Source organism: Bufo bufo, chromosome 10 (assembly GCF_905171765.1).
Source record: "Bufo bufo chromosome 10, aBufBuf1.1, whole genome shotgun sequence".
Taxonomy (NCBI): domain Eukaryota; kingdom Metazoa; phylum Chordata; class Amphibia; order Anura; family Bufonidae; genus Bufo; species Bufo bufo.
Window position 1 is genome coordinate 28823862 of NC_053398.1, and position 24744 is coordinate 28848605.

The following is a 24744-nucleotide window of genomic DNA, read 5'->3' on the forward strand; positions in this document are numbered from 1 at the left end:
ATCTCACCCAGCATGGGTATATGTAAAAAGACACCCCAAAACACATTCCCCAACTTCTACTGAATACGGAGATACCAGATGTGTGACACTTTTTTGCAGCCTAGGTGGGCAAAGGGGCCCACATTCCAAAGAGCACCTTTCGGATTTCACTCGTCATTTTTTACAGAATTTGATTTCAAACTCCTTACCACACATTTGGGCCCCTAGAATGCCAGGGCAGTATAACTACCCCACAAGTGACCCCATTTTGGAAAGAAGAGACCCCAAGGTATTCGCTGATGGGCATAGTGAGTTCATGGAAGTTTTTATTTTTTGTCATAAGTTAGTGGAATATGAGACTTTGTATGAAAAAAAATAAAATAAAAATAAATCAGCATTTTCCACTAACTTGCGACAAAAAATAAAAAATTCTAGGAACTCGCCATGCCCCTCACGGAATACCTTGGGGTGTCTTCTTTCCAAAATGGGGTCACTTGTGGGGTAGTTATACTGCCCTGGCATTCTAGGGGCCCAAATGTGTGGTAAGGAGTTTGAAATCAAATTCTGTAAAAAATGACATGTGAAATCCGAAAGGTGCTGTTTGGAATATGGGCCCCTTTGCCCACCTAGGCTGCAAAAAAGTGTCACACATCTGGTATCTCTGTATTCAGGAGAAGTTGAGGAATGTGTTTTGGGGTGTCTTTTTACATATACCCATGCTGGGTGAGATAAATATCTTGGTCAAATGCCAACTTTGTATAAAAAAATGGGAAAAGTTGTATTTTGCCAAGATATTTCTCTCACCCAGCATGGGTATATGTAAAATGACACCCCAAAACACATTCCTCACCTTCTCCTGAGTACAGAGATACCAGATGTGTGACACTTTTTTGCAGCCTAGGTGGGCAAAGGGGCCCATATTCCAAAGAGCACCTTTCGGATTTCACTCGTCATTTTTTACAGAATTTGATTTCAAACTCCTTACCACACATTTGGGCCCCTAGAATGCCAGGGCAGTATAACTACCCCACAAGTGACCCCATTTTGGAAAGAAGAGACCCCAAGGTATTTCGTGATGGGCATAGTGAGTTCATGGAAGTTTTTATTTTTTGTCACAAGTTAGTGGAATATGAGACTTTGTAAGAAAAAAAAAAAAAAAGAAAAAAATCATCATTTTCCGCTAACTTGTGACAAAAAATAAAAAGTTCTATGAACTCACTATGCCCATCAGCGAATACCTTAGGGTGTGTACTTTCCGAAATGGGGTCATTTGTGGGGTGTTTGTACTGTCTGGCCATTGTAGAACCTCAGGAAACATGACAGGTGCTCAGAAAGTCAGAGCTGCTTCAAAAAGCGGAAATTCACATTTTTGTACCATAGTTTGTAAACGCTATAACTTTTACCCAAACCATTTTTTTTTTACCCAAACATTTTTTTTTTATCAAAGACATGTAGAACAATAAATTTAGAGCAAAATTTATATATGGATGTCGTTTTTTTTGCAAAATTTTACAACTGAAAGTGAAAAATGTCATTTTTTTGCAAAAAAATCGTTAAATTTCGATTAATAACAAAAAAAGTAAAAATGTCAGCAGCAATGAAATACCACCAAATGAAAGCTCTATTAGTGAGAAGAAAAGGAGGTAAAATTCATTTGGGTGGTAAGTTGCATGACCGAGCAATAAACGGTGAAAGTAGTGTAGGTCAGAAGTGTAAAAAGTGGCCTGGTCTTTCAGGGTGTTTAAGCACTGGGGGCTGAGGTGGTTAAGCAGAGAAAAAAAAAAAAGATTTTAAATGCAAGTACAAAAATACAAACACTTAACTTTCAATGATCTCTGCTGCAATCCACACTCAGCCACCTGCAATCACTCCCACAAAACCACACACAGCTCTAGAACTCCTTATTTTTTAACTCCACTTAATAAGAAGCCACTTAGTAGAGCAAGCCTCAGAAAGAGCAGGCTCTGAAGAGTATAAGTGGCTCAATTTATAGCACCTGGTTGCCCCAGGCACTCGCCTTAATTAAGCAGAGAAAAAACAACAAAAGAAATTGGTGAGGGACAGTCCCCAACGTAGGTGGGATGTAGAATATTCGAGAGCAAGGTCAGTACAAGTCAGGCTATCCAGGTCTTCATAATGATGGCTGTAACAGTCTTTATGGAACATTATAATCATTCATCCTTAGTAGTACATGGCTGGAGATCCATCTTCTTGGCTACACCACCTCATAAGGTATGTGAACAAGCTATGGAGCACCGCCATCGAGCATTCTTTAATATACAATAATACGTGTCTAGTTTGGTATAATATAATGTGATGCTGCGACTTAAGTATAATAAAGCTCTAATATAGTGAAAATTTGCAAGCATCCTCAGAAACAATTCACTTTAGGTTTTGCATCGATTTAGGAAGTCTTACCTATATTTTGACTTTGGGGTCTTTCAGATGTTGCATCTTAAGTGTCCTTAGAAAATATGGCGATCTTATGTATCTTAAGGCGAACATTACAGATTATACTTTGGAAAAGTCACTGTGAAGTAGCACGTCATATTCAAGTTACCTAATATTCCAGCCTAGCATGCTGCAGCAGAAAGTCACCTTAATCTATGACAGTACCACATAGTTGTAGATGAGAATTTTCAGAAGGCGTTTCTGAGGTAGCCAGGAATAATACACTATTTTAAGACAAACCTAAAAGGTTAGCACCATTTTATTTGTTTAAAATATTTAGTTTTCAAAATACGACCTGTCCATACTTCATGTACGGTGTCTCACTCATTTGTCCAAGGGATGAGTTTACAGCAGGTATTCTTGCTATTTTCTAAAAAAGTGCCTTTTTGTCATCTACAAGCTTCAAGGCAGTTGCCCATGGATTAGGTTAGCCAGTTTCCATGCCATTTCTGAACATTGACTGAGGCTGGAAATCAAGTTAGGTTCTTGGAAGGACAGATGTGCTACAAGTTCTTCATGCAAACCTGACAGCGGCTCACACGTGTCCGAAGCTGTCCAGATTTCAGTGTTTCAGAAGGAGGAGCAGCACCAAACTGTCGCCTCTCTTCCACAGTCGTAAGCCAGAAACTGTACTTATTTTCAAAATAATGGCAAGTTCCTCTTCCTCCATTGCATTCAATGAAAGGTGTAGCCCGGAAATCCTCTAAACATAACCCGGGGAATACCAAGGACTGACCACCGTGTGCATAAGGAAAGAGTATCCTATCCAGAGACTCCTCCAACCTTCTGGGCACTGAGGGATTGTGTTGTCTTGGCTGTGAACAGCAACAGCTTGAGAAGGAGCCTCGCACACAGAGCAGCGGCTGATGTAGTTTCTAATCTGTGTGCTGGACACTGGCATCATGGGAATAGGTGCAGTAGTAGAGAGTCAGTACGATTTGTCATTCCTGCTGGCATAGTAGCAACCCTCATTGAGGTTGCAATAAATAAAAGGCATGGTGGTAAATCGAGGTAAACAAGATCCGGCGAAACCCAGGTCTTGACTATGAGCCATTTCCTGTCCTTCTACGTACAGCAGACTGTAACCATCCCAAATCAGCTCATTCCAACAGGACATGGAGGAATCTGTTCTGCCTGGCTGTGTTTTACCAAAGTATACCCAACGCTCACACTCCGTCCAGGCATACCGGGTAATCCTGCCACGCCTTGCTTTCCTGGGGCACCTTCAAATCCTGGGAGTCCTGGAAATCCAGGCTCACCAGGATCACCAATAAAGCCAGGCTGACCCGAAGGACCATTTCTTCCCATCTGCTCTTGCCTGCCAGGAAAGCCTTTTTCCCCAGGTTGTCCTGATGGTCCTTGTGCACCACGATCTCCAGGCCCACCATCAAACCCATTAATTCCAGGTAGACCAGGATTCCCAAGCGCATACTGAAAATCATCAACAGGAGGAAGACCTGGACGTCCGACAGGACCTTGAAAACCTGCATTGCCCTTTTCTCCTTTAGAACCAAGAAATCCAGGATCTCCGACAGGACCTTTTTTTCCTGGAACACCCATGAAACCGGGATCCCCCCTGAGACCTTTTACTCCAGGTGCTCCGGAGCTTCCAGGGTTTCCTGGTATTCCTGAATCTCCCTTGAATCCAGGTCTTCCTGGTCCTCCCGGATCTCCTTGATTTGAGGCAGGTCCTGGGGGTCCACGTGGACCAGGAAGTCCTGAAACGATACAAATAGAAACATTTTTTGCTAATGAGTTTACTTCAATTAGAATGTCAGAGTAGTGCCGCCATGGCTATCACTCTGGAGTACATGATCTGTCCATGTATTAGATAGATGGACAATAATTTATTTGGACTACCCAACATACAAATGTTAATATGCAGCACCTGGTGCACCTTTCCACGGGTTTCTGTAACTAGACCTGCAACAACCAGCTGGCCAAATACTATGTGGAAAGGTGATGTCTTGATGACCAACCTCTTTAAATAGTTGCAGATTTTAATGCACATCATAATAAGGATTCTTCTCTTAATTCCTATCCTCTTACAACTAATTCTATAACTTATATATATCTATATATCATGGAAACAATGACAGCAGAGGGGGATCTGTCACACGACAGACATCTATGACGCTGTCAAATCTAACTAAACTGCTGACAGAGGCTCTAAAGTGTCTGACGGTAATGGAACCCACCTTTAGGGCTCATGCAGACAAACATATTTTTTGTCCGCATCCGATCTGCATTTTTTGCAGGTCAGATGCGGATCCATTCAATTCAATGGGGCCGCAAAAGATGTGGATAGCACACCTGGAAAGCATAAGTCCGTTCCTCGGCCCCGCAAAAATTTGAACTTGTCCTATTCTTGTCCATTTTACGGACAAGGATAGGACAGTTTTATAAAGAGTAGGACGTTCCGCTGACTGCAAAAAGGCAACGGCCGTGTACATGAGCCCTTTTTTTTTATTTTTATTAACTTTCTTTATTATTATTTCAATATTAACAAACAATTTATAACATTAACATCATTTTTCAAACGGAAATCTCCCCACCCCAATTTCCTCCCCCTCCCTTCCCATGATGTGTCCTACTTCTCCACCAGCCCTCCGTAACATGACCGAGGAATGGTGGAGAAAGAGATGGAGAGCGGAGGGAACTCTATGGGTGCCATTCTCCCCAAATTCTACTCCATTTTTTCTCTATATCTCTTTGCTTATACAGAATAGGTTCATATCTCTTATTGGTCTTTACCAAATTTAACCATGTGTTAATACTAGGAGTATCTCACGCAAACCAAGAGCGTGCTATTAGGAGTCTTGCCAAAAACATTATTTTAAACAGAAGATTTTTTTTATATTGGTGACAACCCACCTTGGCAAGATCCCCCAAAACCCAGCATTCAGCAATAAAAGGAATCCGCACGTTCAGTTTTCTCTCTATATAGCTGTGAATACACTGCGTGCAGAATTATTAGGCAAATGAGTATTTTGACCACATCATCCTCTTTATGCATGTTGTCTTACTCCAAGCTGTATAGGCTCGAAAGCCTACTACCAATTAAGCATATTAGGTGATGTGCATCTCTGTAATGAGAAGGGGTGTGGTCTAATGACATCAACACCCTATATCAGGTGTGCATAATTATTAGGCAACTTCCTTTTCTTTGGCAAAATGGGTCAAAAGAAGGACTTGACAGGCTCAGAAAAGTCAAAAATAGTGAGATATCTTGCAGAGGGATGCAGCACTATTAAAATTGCAAAGCTTCTGAAGCGTGATCATCAAACAATCAAGCGTTTCATTCAAAATAGTCAACAGGGTCGCAAGAAGCGTGTGGAAAAACCAAGGCACAAAATAACTGCCCATGAACTGAGAAAAGTCAAGCGTGCAGCTGCCAAGATGCCACTTGCCACCAGTTTGGCCATATTTCAGAGCTGCAACATCACTGGAGTGCCCAAAAGCACAAGGTGTGCAATACTCAGAGACATGGCCAAGGTAAGAAAGGCTGAAAGACGACCACCACTGAACAAGACACACAAGCTGAAACGTCAAGACTGGGCCAAGAAATATCTCAAGACTGATTTTTCTAAGGTTTTATGGACTGATGAAATGAGAGTGAGTCTTGATGGGCCAGATGGATGGGCCCGTGGCTGGATTGGTAAAGGGCAGAGAGCTCCAGTCCGACTCAGACGCCAGCAAGGTGGAGATGGAGTACTGGTTTGGGCTGGTATCATCAAAGATGAGCTTGTGGGGCCTTTTCGGGTTGAGGATGGAGTCAAGCTCAACTCCCAGTCCTACTGCCAGTTTCTGGAAGACACCTTCTTCAAGCAGTGGTACAGGAAGAAGTCTGCATCCTTCAAGAAAAACATGATTTTCATGCAGGACAATGCTCCATCACACGCGTCCAAGTACTCCACAGCGTGGCTGGCAAGAAAGGGTATAAAAGAAGAAAATCTAATGACATGGCCTCCTTGTTCACCTGATCTGAACCCCATTGAGAACCTGTGGTCCATCATCAAATGTGAGATTTACAAGGAGGGAAAACAGTACACCTCTCTGAACAGTGTCTGGGAGGCTGTGGTTGCTGCTGCACGCAATGTTGATGGTGAACAGATCAAAACACTGACAGAATCCATGGATGGCAGGCTTTTGAGTGTCCTTGCAAAGAAAGGTGGCTATATTGGTCACTGATTTGTTTTTGTTTTGTTTTTGAATGTCAGAAATGTATATTTGTGAATGTTGAGATGTTATATTGGTTTCACTGGTAAAAATAAAAAATTGAAATGGGTATATATTTGTTTTTTGTTAAGTTGCCTAATAATTATGCACAGTAATAGTCACCTGCACACACAGATATCCCCCTAAAATAGCTAAAACTAAAAACAAACTAAAAACTACTTCCAAAAATATTCAGCTTTGATATTAATGAGTTTTTTGGGTTCATTGAGAACATGGTTGTTGTTCAATAATAAAATTAATCCTCAAAAATACAACTTGCCTAATAATTCTGCACTCCCTGTAGTCTCCCAATATTGTTTCAGCTCTGGGCAAGACCAGAACATATGCAAGTAATCCGCATCAGAAACATCACAACTAGGACAATTAGAATGATCCCTAATACCACGTTTATTAAGCCAGGAAGGGGTGACATAAAGTCTATGTAAAATATTAAACTGCACCAGAACGTGATTGAAATTGTGTGATACCAGTTTTAGATCCTGAGCTAACTTCTGATCCTCCAAGTGTGTCATTAAGCATTCTTTTTGCCAAGCCCTCTGTCCTGGGGACCAAATATCACCAAATCGCGCTATTATTAAGCTTTTGTAAAGTTGAGAAATCTTCATCTTTTGCCCCAAATTCGTTAAATTGTGTACAAGTGTAAATTTGCAACCAGTTTTTTTCTTTAATACTTAACAGTGCCGATCTTAACTGTAAATACCGAAACCATGATAATTTCTATGATTTTTGTCTTTGTGATAATACCGTGAACGAAACAATATCCCCACTTCCTACTACCCGTGTCAAATATAGAATATTACATTTTTGCCAATATAAATCTCTACTTAATTCAACTAAAGTTTGTAAGTGCTTATTGTATCACAACGGCGTACATCCAATTGACCCTTTCACTCCATACCAGAGTCTAATGAAATACCATGATTTCATAAACAAATTCCTGGCGGATTTAAAATCTCTGTCTGGGTCGGTCAATTGATCCGACTCCAGCAGAGTAAAAAAATTATCATAAGGAGATCTATTCACTAAATGCTTGCAGAGCGGACTATCCATCCACTCACGGAGAAAACAGAACTGAGCGGCCAAAAAATAACCCCTGGAGGAAGGGAGATTAACTCCTCCTCTCTCCAAGGGCTTATACCAATAGTCTAATTTGAGTCTTACACGTTTCCGCCCCCATAATAAGTCCCTAATAATTCTATCAATTTAAAAAATCTATCCCCAATCCAAACTGGAGAATTCTTGAAGACATATAATAACTGGGGGGAGGATCACCATCTTAACCAGAGATACCTTATCAGCCTTAGATAAACGGAGCCATGTTGTTATTTTGGACCTCAGCTTATTTATCAGTGGAATAAAATTAAGCGGAATAAAGTATTCCACCCTAGGAGAGATTATAATACCTAAATACTCAAAAGAATCAGAAATTGTGTTCACAGGGGCCTCATTAGGGGGTGAAAGGTTATCTAACGACATGATCCTATTATCCAAAGGCATAAGGGTAGTTTTTTCCCAGTTTACATCCAGACCTGAGACCTCTCCAAATTGATGTATCAGCAGAGTAGATTGTGTCTGTTGAACATAAAATAAAATGTCGTCTGCATAAAGAGATTCGGTCTTCGATTCCTAATACCCCAAACCCCAGAATCTTAGGGTCCTGTCTCACTCTAACAGCCAAAGGCTCAATATAGATATCAAATAAAAGCGGAGAAAGTGGACATCCCTGGCGAGCGCCTCTAGTCGTAGAGAAACTTTTTGTAAGGTACCCATTTATATTCAATCTTGCAGTAGGGGAGCTATACAGGAGTTTTATCATACCGATAAACCTAGGGCCAAATCCCATCTTATTGAGCACTCTCCACAGGAACCTCCATTCAACTCTATTGAAGGCCTTAGAAGCATCTATAGACAAGATAGATCGTGAATCCCCTCCAGACGTCTGTAAATTAGTAAAAAGACGGTGTAAATTATAATGGGTCCCTTTACTAGGCATAAAACCGGTTGGGTCTGAATGTATAATTAATGTAATAACCCTAGTTAACCTCATCGCCAGGATTTTAGAGAAGAGTTTAACATCTTTATTGAGAAGAGAAATTGGTCTATATGACCCTAAGTCATTGAGGTCTTTACCCTTCGTTAATACCAATGTAATAACGGCCTCTGTTATTGTTTCTGGAAGAGATCCCTCCTTTATTGAATCAGAGAGAGTTTCCCATAGATGAGGAAGAAAAAACTCCCTATATGTACGATAAAACTCATATGGAAGTCCATCCATTCCAGGAGAGGAATAGCAACGTTAGACATAGACAAGCTCTTTGACATCCTCAACTGCAAGTGTGAGATTAAGCTATGTTCAGAATTTGAGGGTCCATGTCCAGGTGGTGCTGACTGTAAACATGAAGTACACATCTCCTGTTCTTGTTCTAAGGACATGAAGATCCCTGTCAAAGAACGAGTGTTTATTAATGGTCAAAGAGAGAAGGTTGGATCTGTTGGACAGCATCAAATTGGATTACCAGATCTACCAGAGCACAGAAGACAAATTAAAAAGCAGAAGAGACAAAAAGATGAAGTAAGAAGAATTTCTGAATACAAGCAGAAAAGTAAGGAAGAGTTAACATTACAGTCATTACAACCAAATTAAGTTCTTTTCTTCGAAGAAGATGAAGAGCCAACTGATGTTGAAGATGAAGATTCTGAAGAACCTTTGCAGATACCATGTGATGATCCTGATGTACCTTCTACTTTAAGTACAAGTCAGTATAATAGATTACAATTGCGCAATGTTGCATTACAAAGTATTAGGTATGGTGTCGGTCTACGTGCTACAGCTGCCATTACAACAGCTGCATTTTTGGATGCTGGATTAATTACTGAAGGAGACAGGAGACTTGTGGTTGATCACAATCAAGTAAAAAGAGCCCAAGAAAAAGTCATGAAATCACTTGATGAAGAATTTCATGCTCGATGCTGGATAGGCAAGATTGAATGTATCTTCTTTGATGGACGCCAAGATTCAACTAAAGTTCTGTTACAAGCAGATAACTCAAGTCATCAGTTTCCAAGTATTGTAAAAGAAGAGCATTACACTGTTTGCAGTGAGCCAGGTGAAAGGTAACTTTGCCATTTTACTCCAGAGAAAGACTTAAAGGGGTTCTACAGTTTGTTTTAACTGATGATCTATCCTCTGGCATCAGCTTCTGACACCCGGATCCCCGCCGATCAGCTGTTTGAGAAGGCAGCGGCGCTCCAGCAGCACTGCGGCCTTCTCACTGTTTACCGTCGGTCCAGTGACGTCACGACTAGTATCGAGAAAAGAATAAACTCCATCTTGCCTGTCTGGAAGAAAGTCTTTTGGCACTACGGATGAATTCGAGATTCTTATGATTAGTCAGCACAGTTATAGGATTGGTAGTTTCCTCCAAGAGATGCCTCCACTCAGAAAATGCACTTTTAATTGCTAGCAGTTCTTTATTCCCAATATAGTTCCTTTCAGATGAGGACATTTGGAGAGAAAAATAGGCTGTAACATCTTATCTCCAGACCGCTGTGACAGGACTGTTCCTAATGCAGAATCAGATGAAACAACCTCAACAGTAAAAGGTAGCTCTGGATTTAGGGGAATTAATATTGGTGCAGACGTAAAGAGAGTCTTCAATGTAGTGAAAGCATCCTGAGCCTCTGATGTCCAAGCAAAGTGTACTGCCTTCTTAGCGAGTTGTGTAATTGGTGCAATGATCTTAGAAAAATTTCGGATGAATTTTCTGTAGATAGTTTTTGATATTATTACTAGACATCTCCCGGCGATAGTGGGACTAATGGAGACACATAACATACAGGATAAGAAGAATTTGTTTATGAAGAAGTGGGCTAAGTATCAGTATCATTCGTGTTTCTCCACTTACTCATGTGGGGTCAGCGTCTATATCCATTGAGACGTGGACTACCTCCCACTTGATCAGAAAATAGACGAGAGGGGTAGATATGTATTTCTTCATTGTCAGTGGAATGGTATTGTTTGTATTATGGCTTTTGTTTATATACCCCCGCCATTCTCTTTATATGTTATACATCGCCTGGTTGAGTTTGCAGACTCCAGAATTAAATGTCCTGTATTAATAATGGGAGATTTTAACAACGTTATGAATATGAAGTTAGATAGATTTTCTGTTACCTCCAATGATAAATATGATACAAACCAACAGACATTGCTGGAAAGAATTTGGCATGAATTGTCATTAATAGATGTTTGGAGATACCTCTATGATAATAAGAGGGCCTTTTCGTGTTTTAGTCGAGGAAACACGATAATGTCCAGAATAGACTTGGCATTAGTTAATCCGGAACTGTTAGATCAGATTTCAGGTATGAGGTTAATAGCATCTCAGACCATTCCCCTATTAGTCTTGCATTTAAAAAGAAAAGTTGTATGATAAAAGGCCGAGAGTTCCGATTAAACCCGCACTTGTTGAATTTAATTGATAACGATGAAGGTATTAATGCAGATATCAAGGAGTATTGGCGAATTAACTTAGGATCTACACAAATATGCTACGTGTGGGACGTTTTCAAAGCGTACCTACGTGGGATCTTCAACGGTAAAATTAAGGGGCTGAAAGGCGAATTTGTTAAAAAGGAGAATGCGCTGGAAAAAAAAATAAAGGCAATACAGGAGGAACTGCTTGAGAATAGTCTACCTGGATTGCAGAGTCCACTAGAAGAGGCTAAAATGGCACTAAAAAAATCTTTAGCTGTTAACGCACAATAAAAAATCTTCTTTGAGGGGGCACGATATTTTAGTGAGTCTGCAAAACCAGGGAGATTGTTGTCAACAGTAATACAAAATCAAAAGGAAAGTAATAGAATTAAGTGTGTTAGGAAGAGAGATGGTGGGATAACATCCAATCAGGGAGAAATCGAACGTGAGTTTGTCAAATATTATGAGGATCTCTACTCCTCTGAGAGTATAGGGAATGATAGAGATATAGAACTGTTCCTTGAGGGTATATCGCTCCCTGGACTCTCTGGGGAGGATAGGGAATTTCTGAATGGTCCTATTAAGCGGGAGGAATTATTGGAAACGCTGAAATCCATCAAGGGTAATTCTACACCTGGTTTGGATGGTCTCCCCTTTAAAATATACAGAAGATATGGAGAGTCTGTTCTGCCATTTTTTTTTACAGGTTCTGAATGAATCAATGGAGAAGGGTAGTCTCCCGTCATCTCTATCTGAGGCTGTAATAACTCTGGTAAGGAAAAAAGGGAAGGATGAGAGCATAGTGGAGTAATATCGACCCATCTCTCTTCTAAACACCGATTTTAAAATATGTGCCAAATTATTAGCAAACCGCTTGAAAAAAGTTATAGAAAAACTTATCCACCCAGATCAATCAGGGTTTGTGCCAAAACGTCAAGCCCAAACAAACATCCGACGGGCTTTGCTGAATATCCAGATTGGTAGGGAGGGCGCCCACCTCATCCTGTCATTGGACGCTGAAAAAGCGTTTGACAGGGCGGAGTGGGCATACCTCTGGAAAATAATGTACGAGTTGAATCTGGGAGAAAAATTCATTAGGTGGGTACAATTACTGTATAGTTATTCTAAAGTGAGGATAAAAGTTAATGGCGTGATATCAGAGCCTGTTACGCTACAAAGAGGTACTAGACAGGGGCGCACCCTCTCCCCATTATTATTTGCTATATTTGTTGAACCCCTTGCCTGTAAGGTCCGGGCAGATGACAAAATTAAGGGGTTTGGGGGCAGGGGTGTACTCGATAAAATATGCTTGTATGCGGACGATGTTTTGCTTTTTTTGGAAGAGGGGGCATCCATATTGCCTTATTTAATGAAGATAATCAATCAATTTGGACAAATATCTGGTTTTAAGGTAAATTTGACAAAATCGGTGTTGCTCCCAATAGGACATAAAATAGCGCAAAACGTTATAAATATTAAAATCTACGGACTCATTTGAATACCTTGGAATAAGAGTGAGCTCGAGGATGCAGGATTATATAGAACTTAATGTCTCCCCGCTTCTGAAAAGGATTAAGAGTAAAACACGTACGTGGCAAAAACTACTGATGAGACAGGCTGATCGAATCGCCATTATTAAAATGGTTATTTTACCCCAGATTCTATATGTGATATCATCATGTCCTGTGTGGATAGGGGACCATTTTTTCTATGTATTGGAAAGATTGATGAATGATCTCATATGGGGGAGAAAAAGGGTTAAGATGAAACAAAAATATCTGTGGTTAAATGAAGAAGATGGTGGTCTGTCCGTCCCCTGCTTTCAAGGTTACTATTTTGCCTCTCAGTTGCAGTGGTTAATGACAGAGGATGGTGGATTGTATCAATATTTGGTGGGAGAGTTTGAAAGTTTCCAATATAATATCTTCAGCTTTCTTGAAGCCGGGATTATAAAAATTAAGGGAAGGAACTGTCCAATCAGTCATATGATGCACTTAATATGGGTTAATACAAAAAAAATATTGGGAATAAAATACTCATTAAGGTTCACCCCTATTTGGGGAAATATTAATCTTAGTGATTGGAAGATTACGTATTTTGGGAAAAAAGTGGTATTAAGTTTGTCTCACAGATTATGGTTGAAGGGAAGTTTAAAACATTAGAGGAATTGGGGCTTAGTACAGAGTTAGATTTTCTTACATGGTTTAGATATTTTCGGTTGAAGCATGCATATGATTCAACCGAGAATAAAGATTATTTAATCATTAAAGACTCCGAATTTGCAGAATTTTGTTACAATAGCAGCGTCACTAAAGTATCAATTTCACATATATACAAGAAAGTAAAGAGGGGTTTGGGTAGTGTGACTAAATTTAAGAGTGAAAGTAAATGGGCACAAGAAATGGATGTTGACACTATAGATTGGAGATTTATTTATAAAAGTATGAAAAGGGTTACTATATCTAGTAATTTCCGTCTGATACAGTTCTTTATCCTTCATCGTACATATACAACTCCTTGTGTGTTAAGTAGGATGTATAAAACAAAGGATTCTAGATGTTGGAAATGTAGAATGGAAAACGCTGATTTCTATTGTGGCACTGCCCTCTTATACAGGTGTATTGGACTCAGGTATTTAAAGAACTCACTAGAGAAACTGGCAGTATTTTGCCATTGGAGATTTCTGTAGCTGTGCTAGGATATATCCGGGGGATAGGTTTGGAAAAAAAAGAGTGAGGTGAAGTGGGAAAAAGGATTAATGATGGCGAGAATTATTATAGCTAGGGAGTGGGGTGCGGATAAACCACCAAATATTGTAGAATGGAAGAACCTTTACGAGAAAGTGCAAAGATATGAGTATTACTGTAAGGAAAAGAAAAAAAAAAGAAAAGAAAAGGGAATAAATAAATAAACAAAACGAATTAAATAAATAAATAAACAAATAAGAACGAAGGGAGAATGTGGTCCCCGATATGAGATTATGAAATTTATTTTTTCGGGGGAAACCAAGACAACCTAAGGGGGGTGGGTTTCTTTCTTTTCTTTGTGAAATGGTATAATGATATGATGGTAAATATGATATTGTTAATGGTAATCACGTAATATTTTTTGTATGTACTTTTTTCTATATGGAAAAAAAAAAAGTACAACAGTCTGCAAACATACATTTGGATAATCTTTTAGGTAAAACAATAAACCAAAGTTGCAAGCAGCTGGCATGGACTATAAACCTTAGACTAACATGTTTAAGGTGGAGATTGTGGGCTGAAATCTTAACATTAATTAGTCAAAGCACTTTTTTGAAAATTGCCTCATTTAGGAGAGTAGCAGCGTAAACAGAAGGATATTTTGTCTTTTGTTTGTTTAGAAATGTGAGCTTCAGATGTGGTTGAAAAAAATCTTAGTTTACGTGAAAGGCGTTTGAGGATCCAGCAACTCGGCACAAAAACTAAAATTTTTCCTTGTTTTTGCAAAAGTACATTTCCTGAGCTATCAAATGTGTCATCCATGAAAATACAGCCTCCCATTGTAACCGAGAAAGACATTTACATTATTCTGTACATTTGCATACAGTTTTTTTTTTTTTTTTTTTAGGAAAAATGTGTTTAGTTTTATGTTGGCAAGGCTCCAACACTGAAATATTTTGACATTTAATTTTTTTTCTTAAGCAGTCGCTTATGGTTAAGACAGTACATATTATTGTCTGTCACCAAGCTTATTTACAGTCCATACATGACAAATTACAAGGAACAATCTCAATGGCTATATGATTTGAGATCTAATATCGAGTGTTCATCAAGTCAATGGCTTAGAAAAAGCAGTAAGCGTCTCCTACTGAAAGGAAAAAAAATTGTGCATATGTATGCCGTGGTGATAAAGTCTACTAGAAATATTACAATATTATTTTAGATGACATTTTTACAAAACTTACTGGAACACAATTCATGCTAGTTCTTCTCATGTCTGGAAATAAACAAGATAAGCAAACTAAGTGCCGTTTGACTCTTTTTGCTGGATTGAGTGGTTGCCACAATGTCCGACTGGGATTCCTTGTGCCCACTAGAAGAAATGATTTTGAGTGTCCACTCGCACCGAGAAATATACACGTCCGCTTTGAATTCTGTTGCAAACTCTATCATTATGTGATTAGCTTTAAAGCCCCAAATAGGGATGTCATTTGTTTGGCCTTGATGTATAAGAAACCCTACATTGTGCCAGGGTCTAGTGCATGAGTCAGCAACCTCCAGCACTGCAACTGTTGTGCAACTACAACTCCCTCCATGTGCTATTCACTTCTATGAGAATGGTGAAGTGCACTTGCTGGAAATTGCAGTTTCACCCCAGCTAGAGTGCTGAAGGTTGCTGTTCCCTGGTCGAGTCCTTGCACTTGCAGGGCAAGTGGATTTGGCAGTTCTCGATTGTACATTTTCATTACAATGTATCTACTGTATCTGTAAGGATAAAAACGGTAATGCGCACTCCCGGCTGTGCACTGGCTCCCCCTGGCGAGGATCGGGGGGAGCTGGATGTAGTGTGGTTCAGCCTCGGTCCTCCTGAGTGATATGAGGCTGCCGCACATTAGTTCCTGTGGAGAGCCTGCCTGTGGTAGGGCTCCATAGGAACTTAGTGTATTTCTCATAGACTCCAATGCTAATGCATTGGAGTCTATGAGAGCAGCAATCTAATGATTGCTTTTTCAAGTTCCCTAGGGGAACTATTAAAAAGTGTAATAAAAAAAAAGGTCTTAAAATAAAAAAAATATAATAATAATATAAAAATTTAAAATCACCCCCTTTCCCCAAAATTAAAATACATAAAAAAATAAACATCATGGGCATCGCCACGTGTGAAAGCCTGCATACTATTAAAATATTTATTCCATACGGCAAATCGCTTTGCCTCCCACAAAAATTGATCAGAGCACTTTAATTTCAGTTTAAATTTGCCAACTGATTTATTAGAATCGGGTCCAAAGCGAAAGTGCTCTGATTGCCATAAAAGTATGATGGTATGACCCGCTGAGGTCTGCTACGGCTGTATCCAACATCTTTAACGCCAAGACAGCTTTAGTAATGTTAACGTGACATACATGGCTAGGTGTAAACGAAGGGTAGCCAGTTTAATAACACTGCACTGTCAGATTTTTTTTTTTAATTAAGACATGGTCCACAAATTATCTGTTTTTGCCATCAGATCTCTTCTCTGTCTTGTGACCTATAAAATGGTGTCTGCCATTTTGAGAGATTCGTCTGATTTAAAAAGATTTGGATTCCACTGGAATCAGAATTTTTGGTAAATTCAATACAAATTTGATTAGTTTTGAAATAATTCTCTAATTATGACTTTTCTCACTTGAAGCATAACAAGTTCAACTTAGTATCCAAGAGAATTCTAGGTTAACAGAGGGGGGGTGTGGCGAAACCAACCTCGCCACTGGGTTTTGGAGAGGCCTGTTTACCAGCCTCTTGCCTCTGGATTATGGCCCATACTAACTTTAAAGAAGAAGACAGACCGGCTGCACAGCTTAAATCTGTCTTTGGAATTGTATTTTATGTTATGTGAGGGTACCCAGATAGCTAATTTTATTGTATTCGTTTATTTTGAGTGCCATTCACCTAATGATATGCACTCAGACTTGAGCTATCTGGGGATATGTTAAATGTCTGTGTTTGCTGAAGGGGGTGTGATATTGTGTGTTTGGATGGTGATTTCTGTCCTGTTGTCTCCACATGTGTATTGGCGATTTCCCTTTGTCCTGAGAGATAATTGAATTGCTCCTCGGGTGTCTCCAGGGCAGAGAGGAGGAAACCATGATGCATTGTGGGGATGTGTTGTGCCTGTTTTATCCTTCATCATGTTGAGGCTGGTGTTTGGGTAACTGATCAACACTGGGGGATTGCTATACGCTGGGAGATTTGCTATACTCCCCTGGCTATAACTACTAGCTCTTTTAAGAGCTGTTCCTGCTCTCTGGTTTTAGGAGAGGTTCACCCACTGGAGCCTTGTCGTAGGTCCAGGGTGGGTAGGAGACGGCGAGACCTCAACCAAGCTGCGGCGGTTCGTGGGGTCTGCAGTGCGTACAGTGTCAAGTGGAGTGCTTGGAGTCTTCGGAAAGCACTAGGAGCATTTATCAACGGAGGTACCCGGTCGGGGTGCCAGGAGATCCGTTACATTTGGTGGCAAGCAGTGGGATGGCGTCCTAGTGTGAGGAGAAGCAGCTCGGAGACACCGTTCGTGGAGTATATATAGGGCAACGCTAGTATCCGTACAGCGTCCCTGGCTACAGCAGCAGGATGGAATCAACTAGTCTGCGGACAGCGTTCTATAACGAGGAGGAGGAGGCAGCCGCAGACTACAGGGATGCAGACAGAAAGGAAGTCTGGTATGATGCCCTGGAAAATGCCCAGCGGCGGCGAGGTGAGAGTCTCCCTATTTATGAGCAGCAGCTACAGAAGCGTGTGGCGATGCGGATGGGTCTCTTGGGAGAGCAGCCCCTGGATGACTGGGTAACAGAGCTCCAGAGCCTGGTATGTAAGGAGCTTGGCTAGAGGACACTTACCAGGCCCTAAGGTGGCATGTCATTCAACATTCCCCCTGGGAAGCTGAGCATGACAAGCCAGAGGGAGAGGAGTTTTATGGTCCTGGCTTGTTATGGGAGTCCTTTGCAGAGCCTGACTTCGGGAGCCCGGCACAGTCCAGACTTCAGAACAGTTTTTACGAGAGGGAGGCTGGATTTTTTTTTTTACTGGATTGGGAGGACCCCCACGAGGTAGAGAAAGACCTGGCTCACCTAGCAACCCTGGAGTGGGAACTGGAGCAGGACTACCGAGATCTCTTCCACTCCATTGAGAGGGCTCAGCGAGAGAGCAGAGTGTCAGACCCAGAGCCCTTCAGCTTGGAGGATATTGTGGAGGTGTACTGGGAGGACCCGACTGAAGTATCCCCTGCTTCAGTACCAGCTACAGAGGTAGGGGACCTCATAGACTGGTCCTGGGGGGAAACCCATATGGCAGGTGGAGATGGGACTGAGATCTCTCCACCGGCCCTACAGGGATGCTGGGCAGTCAGCCCAGATCCCCAACGGCAGCCGGAGTTTCAGGGAGTAGGGACAGTTGGTCCTGCTCCCCAGCGGCAGTATGTTTTGCAGGGAGAGGAGAGCATAGTCTCCATGCCCCAGCGACAGTGTACTTTCAAGGGAGAGGAGACAACCGGTCTCTCTCCCTAACCACAGGGGGACAGCACCCCTAACTCCAATGGTGCAGATGGGACCGCAGTCTCTGCACCAGGCCTACCGGGATACTGGACGGCCGGTACAGATCCCCCACCAACCCCGCAGGAATGCCAGGAGGAGGAGGTAAGCGATTCCTCCTCTCCACAGCCGATCTGCAACAAGGTCCTGGGGATAGGATTCCATGACCATATCCCAGCGGAAGAGCTGGCATCTGGGCAGAGCGCAGTCGGCCTCTGCAGTCCCCTATCCTCTTCTCCAGAGCCGGACATCCCACAGGCTACCCCAGTGGAAGCGCTGGCATCTGGGCAGAGCGCAGCTGGCCTCTGCCCTCCTCTATCCTCTTCTCCAGAGGCTGACTTTCCACAGGCTACCCCAGCGGAAGCGCTGGCATCTGGGCAGAGCGCAGTCGGCCTCTGCCCTCCCCTATCCTCTTCTCCAGAGCCGGACTTCCCACAGGCTACCCCAGAGGAAGAGCTGGCATCGGGGCAGAGCGCAGTCGGCCTCTGCCCACCAAGTACCTACAGCTCCAATCTAGAGAGCAACAAGGAAGCAAGGAGTAGCAGATGCCCACTCAACAGCTGGGGACATACAGAACCGAGCCAGGCCCCAAGATTCAACAGGTCCCGTATTGGGCTGTGGTTGGGCTGCCAGACTAACTCAGGTACTGACCGTGAGGTCAGGTATCTGGTTAGTCTTCCCTGGGAGGGGGAGATGTGTGGCGAAACCAACCTCGCCACTGGGTTTTGGAGAGGCCTGTTTACCAGCCTCTTGCCTCAGGATTATGGCCCATACTAACTTTAAAGGAGAAGACAGACCGGCCGCACAGCTTAAATCTGTCTTTGGAATTGTATTTTATGTTATGTGAGGGTACCCAGATAGCTAATTTTATTGTATTCGTGTATTCTGAGTGCCATTCACCTAATGATATGCACTCAGACTTGAGCTATCTGGGGATATGTTAAATGTCTGTGTTTGCTGTGGGGGTGTGACATTGTGTGTTTGGGTGGTGATTTCTGTCCTGTTGTCTCCACATGTGTATTGGCGATTTCCCTTTGTCCTGAGAGATGATTGAATTGCTCCTCGGGTGTCTCCAGGGCAGAGAAGAGGAAACCATAATGCATTGTGGGGATGTGTTGTGCCTGTTTTATCCTTCATCATGTTGAGGCTGGTGTTTGGGTAACTGATCAACACTGGGGGATTGCTATACGCTGGGAGATTTGCTATACTCCCCTGGCTATAACTACTAGCTCTTTTAAGAGCTGATCCTGCTCTCTGGTGTTAGGAGAGGTTCACCCACTGGAGCCTGGAGCCTTGTCGTAGGTCCAGGGTGGGTAGGAGACGGCGAGACCTCAACCAAGCTGCGGCGATTCGTGGGGTCTGCAGTGCGTACGGTGTCAAGTGGAGTGCTTGGAGTCCTCGGAAAGCACTAGGAGCATCTATCAACGGAGGTACCCGGTCGGGGTGCCAGGAGATCCGTTACAGGGGGCATTCAGGACCCTCATCTACTAACCAGAGAGGAAGTTGGTTAAAAAGAGTGTATCTCACCCTGGAGAATTCAGCATGTCTATTCATGACTTGTACAGCCCATTAGTTTTAATGGGAACCATGTAATGATCAATTTCTTCTGTGGTGGTGTGGCAGGAGAACTGCACAGTTTCATGCCAGGTTCCTTCAGAGGTTATGGATGATAAAAGGGGGTCCCAGCAGCGATTTTCTTATTGTCAGGTTACCTTTAAAATAAAATGTTATTGACTGGGCAGATAACCCCTTCAGACCACCAACAGACATTACAGGGCATCTGTCAGCAGATTTGTACCTATGAAACTGGCTGACATGCTACATGTGTGCTTGGCAGCTGAAGGCATCTGTGTTGGTCCTATGTTCATATGTGCCCTTATTGCTGAGAAAAATTATGTTTTCATACATGAAAATGAGCCTCTATGAGCAACGGGGTGTTGTCGTTACACCTAGAGGCTCAGCTCTCTCTGCAATTGCTGTGCCCTCTGCACTTTGATTGACAAGGCCAGGCGTGATGAAGTCCTATCAAAGTGCAGAGAGTGCTGTAGTTGCAGAAATAACAGAGCCTCTAGGAGCAATGGCAACGCCCACGTTGCTCCTAGAGGCACATTGGCATATATTAGAACATCAATTTTCTCAGCAATGCGGGCAAATATGAACATGGAACTAACACAGATGTCTTCAGCTGTAGTAATGAGTAGTAAAGACAAAAATTGTGATTTAAAACAACAATGGAATTAAAAAATATCATTTTAATACAGATTAGAAAAACTAATAAATTAAACCGATGTTATTGTTTTATAGCAGCTCTGAGTTTTGCAGATCTTCCTCGAGGATTTTCAACAACATCCTGGTGCTCAGGTGTAAGAACCTTTCGTTGAACAATTTCCCACACTAGATTCGGCTGTGGATTTGCAAACTGTTCATCATCTTCCGTTTCTGTAACATTCTTCTGTCCTTGCCTAATCCTATGCCTAGCACTTAGATTTGGCTTTTCATCCATTGGAATTCCACACAGAAATCTCTTAACTATCCGGTCTTCCAAAGAATGGAATGAAATGGCAACAAGTCTTCCTCCTGGTCTTAGAAATTTCTGAGCTGCCTGCAGTCCTGTGTGGAGTTCGTTCAGTTCATCATTCACAAAGATACGGAGAGCTTGAAATGTTTTGGTGGCCACATGTGCTGGCCGCTGGAGAAGATCTTTATGATTATAAAAACAAACACCTGAAAAACAAATAAAATAAAAACCATCAAAGGCGTAGAAAAGTCTAGAGAATAAAAAAATACATATTCTTCTTTGCCTTCTTGATCTATTGAATCGACTTCATAACCAAGTAACCAAGATTACTAGGAACTACATCATGAAATCTGCACAATTTGAAAAAAGTAGATTGGCTACAACAGTGTAGAACACGTTCTTAGGAACATCCATTTCTTTGGAATTTGGATGTCGGGAAACAATCAAAAGACTCAAGAGTTCTCTAAACATTAGACCTTACAAAACATTCCTGTACTATCAAAACCAGAACTGATGAATAAAGGATGTATCCAGCATCCAAATACATAATCAAAATGCTAAGCATGAACTGGGCTAACAGATACAGTATGAAAAAGTCAAAAAGACAAAGAGGCATAGCTCTTATTAAGAACTGCGCAACTAAGTCTCATTAAAGGCAAACCTTTGCAATCAATGGATTACCATGGGTCTGACTCCTCTGAAGGTCACTTTAAACGGGAGGATATTACAGCAGATTGTTGGGAAGTATACTAATAGACTTGGTGCTGTGTCTTTTTGCAATACTATCGTCACTCAGGAGCTTATAAACTATTATTCATGATCTGAGTGTGCCTTAGCAAAATAATAATAATAATAAAATATAACTTTCATTAAGATTCTCTTAAATTTGGTAAGATAATGATTAAAATGAGTCACTTAATAGGAATTGGGTCACTAGGTCTCATTTTCTTGTTTGAGGCGGGGGTCAATATAATGGGCGGCTCATTTACGGCACTATAGTTTCTCTCCCTTTCGGTCCCTAGTCTCAGGTTAGGAAAGAGTCTAGTGGCTGTATGTCGGAGCTCTCGCCCTGAAAAGAGCGACCCCCAGCCTTTGGATACCTCGGGCCTAGTCTAAATCATACCCTTCCTATTTAAAGTGATTCAAATGGTGAGATTGCTTGTACTAGAAGCTTCAACGCGTTTCACATAACATTTAAGGCTCTTCAGGAAGCAATATCTCAAGTCCCAGCGTCAGAATAAAGGCAGTGGCAATTATGTAGCTACATTACCCTCCTTTTATACTCATAAGTACTCCTCTTCCCATCTCAGTCCTCATCGCTGGGCGGGTAGGGGCGGATCAAGCATTGCTTACTTTATTGTGATCTCGCTCTCTGCTCCTTCCTCTGAGCAGACGTGATGTGCGGGGGGCGAGCCTTCTGACGCGTCCCCGACCAGCGCTCCTGTTCTCCCTGTCAAAGTTCGCTACTGCAGTAATCAGCAGAGCGATCAAAAATTCCTGAGTACAGGGGCATCTATAGTGTCGCTACTGCATTGCATAGCTGAGCGATCTATTGTCTGAATAAACTTGGAGACATTTCTCTCATCGCTGCTGCACTGATCGTCAGGGCAATATAATGTCCAGTCCGATATTTCTATTGGTAATTCCAGCATGATAGCCTATCATTATCATAATCTCCTCTGCAACATTCAGCAGAGGGATCTGACGTTCTGTCGGCTCAAGGGGGTATTTATTCTTCAGTCCCAACATATTGATCCATCATTCACGATGATATAAGCTTTCTCATCTCAATCCTTATCCTGATAGTCTTGGACGGGCCATAATATTGCTCATTATTGTGAATCATATATTAACACGTCAGTTATCCCATGTATATTTTTCACACATGGGAAACTGTATACAGAATAGCAAGAACATGATATTAAAGTGTAACTGCCATTTCACTACCAATAAATGAAATTCCTAACATATGTGATGGTTAAGGGCAAATATTCATGAAGCTGAATTTTTTTTTTGCACATTTTACCTTTCTGATGTCTGTATTCAGCCCTTAGCAACCATATTTGTCTGTGCCTCTATTTCAGCAACTTCCTAAGATGGCTTCTGCTGCTCTTCCTGTGATGATCTTTGCCCTTCCTTGAGGCCATCCTGTATTTCCCTCACTTCCCTTAAGCCCTTGCTCTTCTCACATGAACTAGCATGACCAATCAGTACGCAGATAACTTCCCACAGTACCCAGAACAGTGTGTATCCTAACATACAGCTAGCCAGAGACAAGCCCTGCAATTACATTAAATCAGTAAGCATTTCTTTTAATCTCCTAATAGCCAGCTGACAGCGGGGCCCGTGCAGTGACTGTATTCTACTACACGGGCCCCGCTCACTGTATATTATCGTATCTGTAATAGTTAATTGTTATGTATATAATCGGGTAATCAGCGTCTGTATACTTACAACTGAAAGCGCTCGGTAGCAGAGAGGAGGCAGGCCGGGAGGACGGGCGCTGGCAGCGTGAGTCACTACGTTACGCGCCTGCCCCGCCCACTTTATGAATGAAGCAGGCGGCGCAGGCGCGTGACGTAGTGACTCACGCTGCCAGCGCCCGTCCTGCCTCCTCCCTCCTCTCTGCTACCGAGCACTTGTAGTTGTAAGTATACAGGCGCTAATTACCCAATTATATACATAACAATTAACTATTACAGATACGATAATATACAGTGAGCGGGGCCCGTGTAGTAGAATACAGTCACTGCATGGGCCCCGCTGTCATTATAAAAGCAGATGCGACCCCCACCCCCTGTATTGAGGGTCATTCACACTACAGGGACACTGTTATGGAGGGGATCTGTGGATGACACATAGCATAAGATGCTATATATGTGTCATCCACAGATCCCCCCCATAACTGTCATACACAGATCCCCATAACAGTGCCATCCAGAGACCCCAATAAGAGCCACCCACAGATCCCCCATAACAGTGTCACCCACAGATCCCCCATAACATTGTCACCCACAGATCCCCCATAACAGTGCGTCACCCACAAATCCCCCATAACAGTGCGCCATCCACAGACCACAATTAGTTCAAAACCCACCAAAAGCACACCTTTTGGTTAAAAATATTTTTTTTCTTATTTTCCTCCTCAAAAACCTAGGTGCGTCTTATGGGGCGAAAAATACGGTAAATAATAGGTCATTTTCTGAAGACACATTTCCTTTAAATAGTGGCTCTTACTCTGGTCCAGGGTGGATTCTTGAGTGAAGAACCCCATTCTTCGATTTTTATATCCCCAATTACAGCATATCGACAGGGACTGTTCTCAACAGAAAAATCCCTCTAACAATGAATAGTGTAGAAGTTTTTTTTTATGTTCAAGTTTAGATAATTATAATATCATTGAATATAATAATAAAAAACAATATCACCTATGATTTAATTAAGATTTCCCAACTTCTGGCCCTAAATAAAAAATCCATTTCCACAGCTGCTAAGATTTAACATATAAAACAGTTGTGAATAGATTTACTCTTCGTACATCATTCCTGAACTATTGTATATATACGTTAACCTACGACTATTCATGCTTCTATATATATATATTACATAATGCCTCACAGAAGAAAGAGATTAAATAGATAAACTTATATAGAAAATGGGCCTTGAACATTCCAATCAAATTATAATAGAAATCACATGTAAAAGCAATAGAGTTACATATATCTTATAACAGATCTATCATATAGAGCTTACAATAAGCAGAAATACAAAGGTAGAAAATAACCAAAGCAGACCACCTTAAAGGGGTTTTCCAAGAATTATAGTCTAAAG

General features: G+C 41.7%; 1 protein-coding gene across 1 annotated transcript in view; it reads right to left on the reverse strand.

Moving 5' to 3' along the window:
• Window positions 1–20630: 20630 nt before the first annotated feature.
• METTL15 (methyltransferase like 15) overlaps window positions 20631–24744 on the reverse strand; it is a 218555-nt gene continuing 214441 nt past the window's right edge. The window contains exon 6 of the mRNA XM_040410241.1: window positions 20631–21119. Within this exon, the coding sequence (XP_040266175.1) occupies window positions 20686–21119 (434 nt within the window). The 3' untranslated portion in view covers window positions 20631–20685. The remainder of the gene's footprint in view (window positions 21120–24744) is intronic.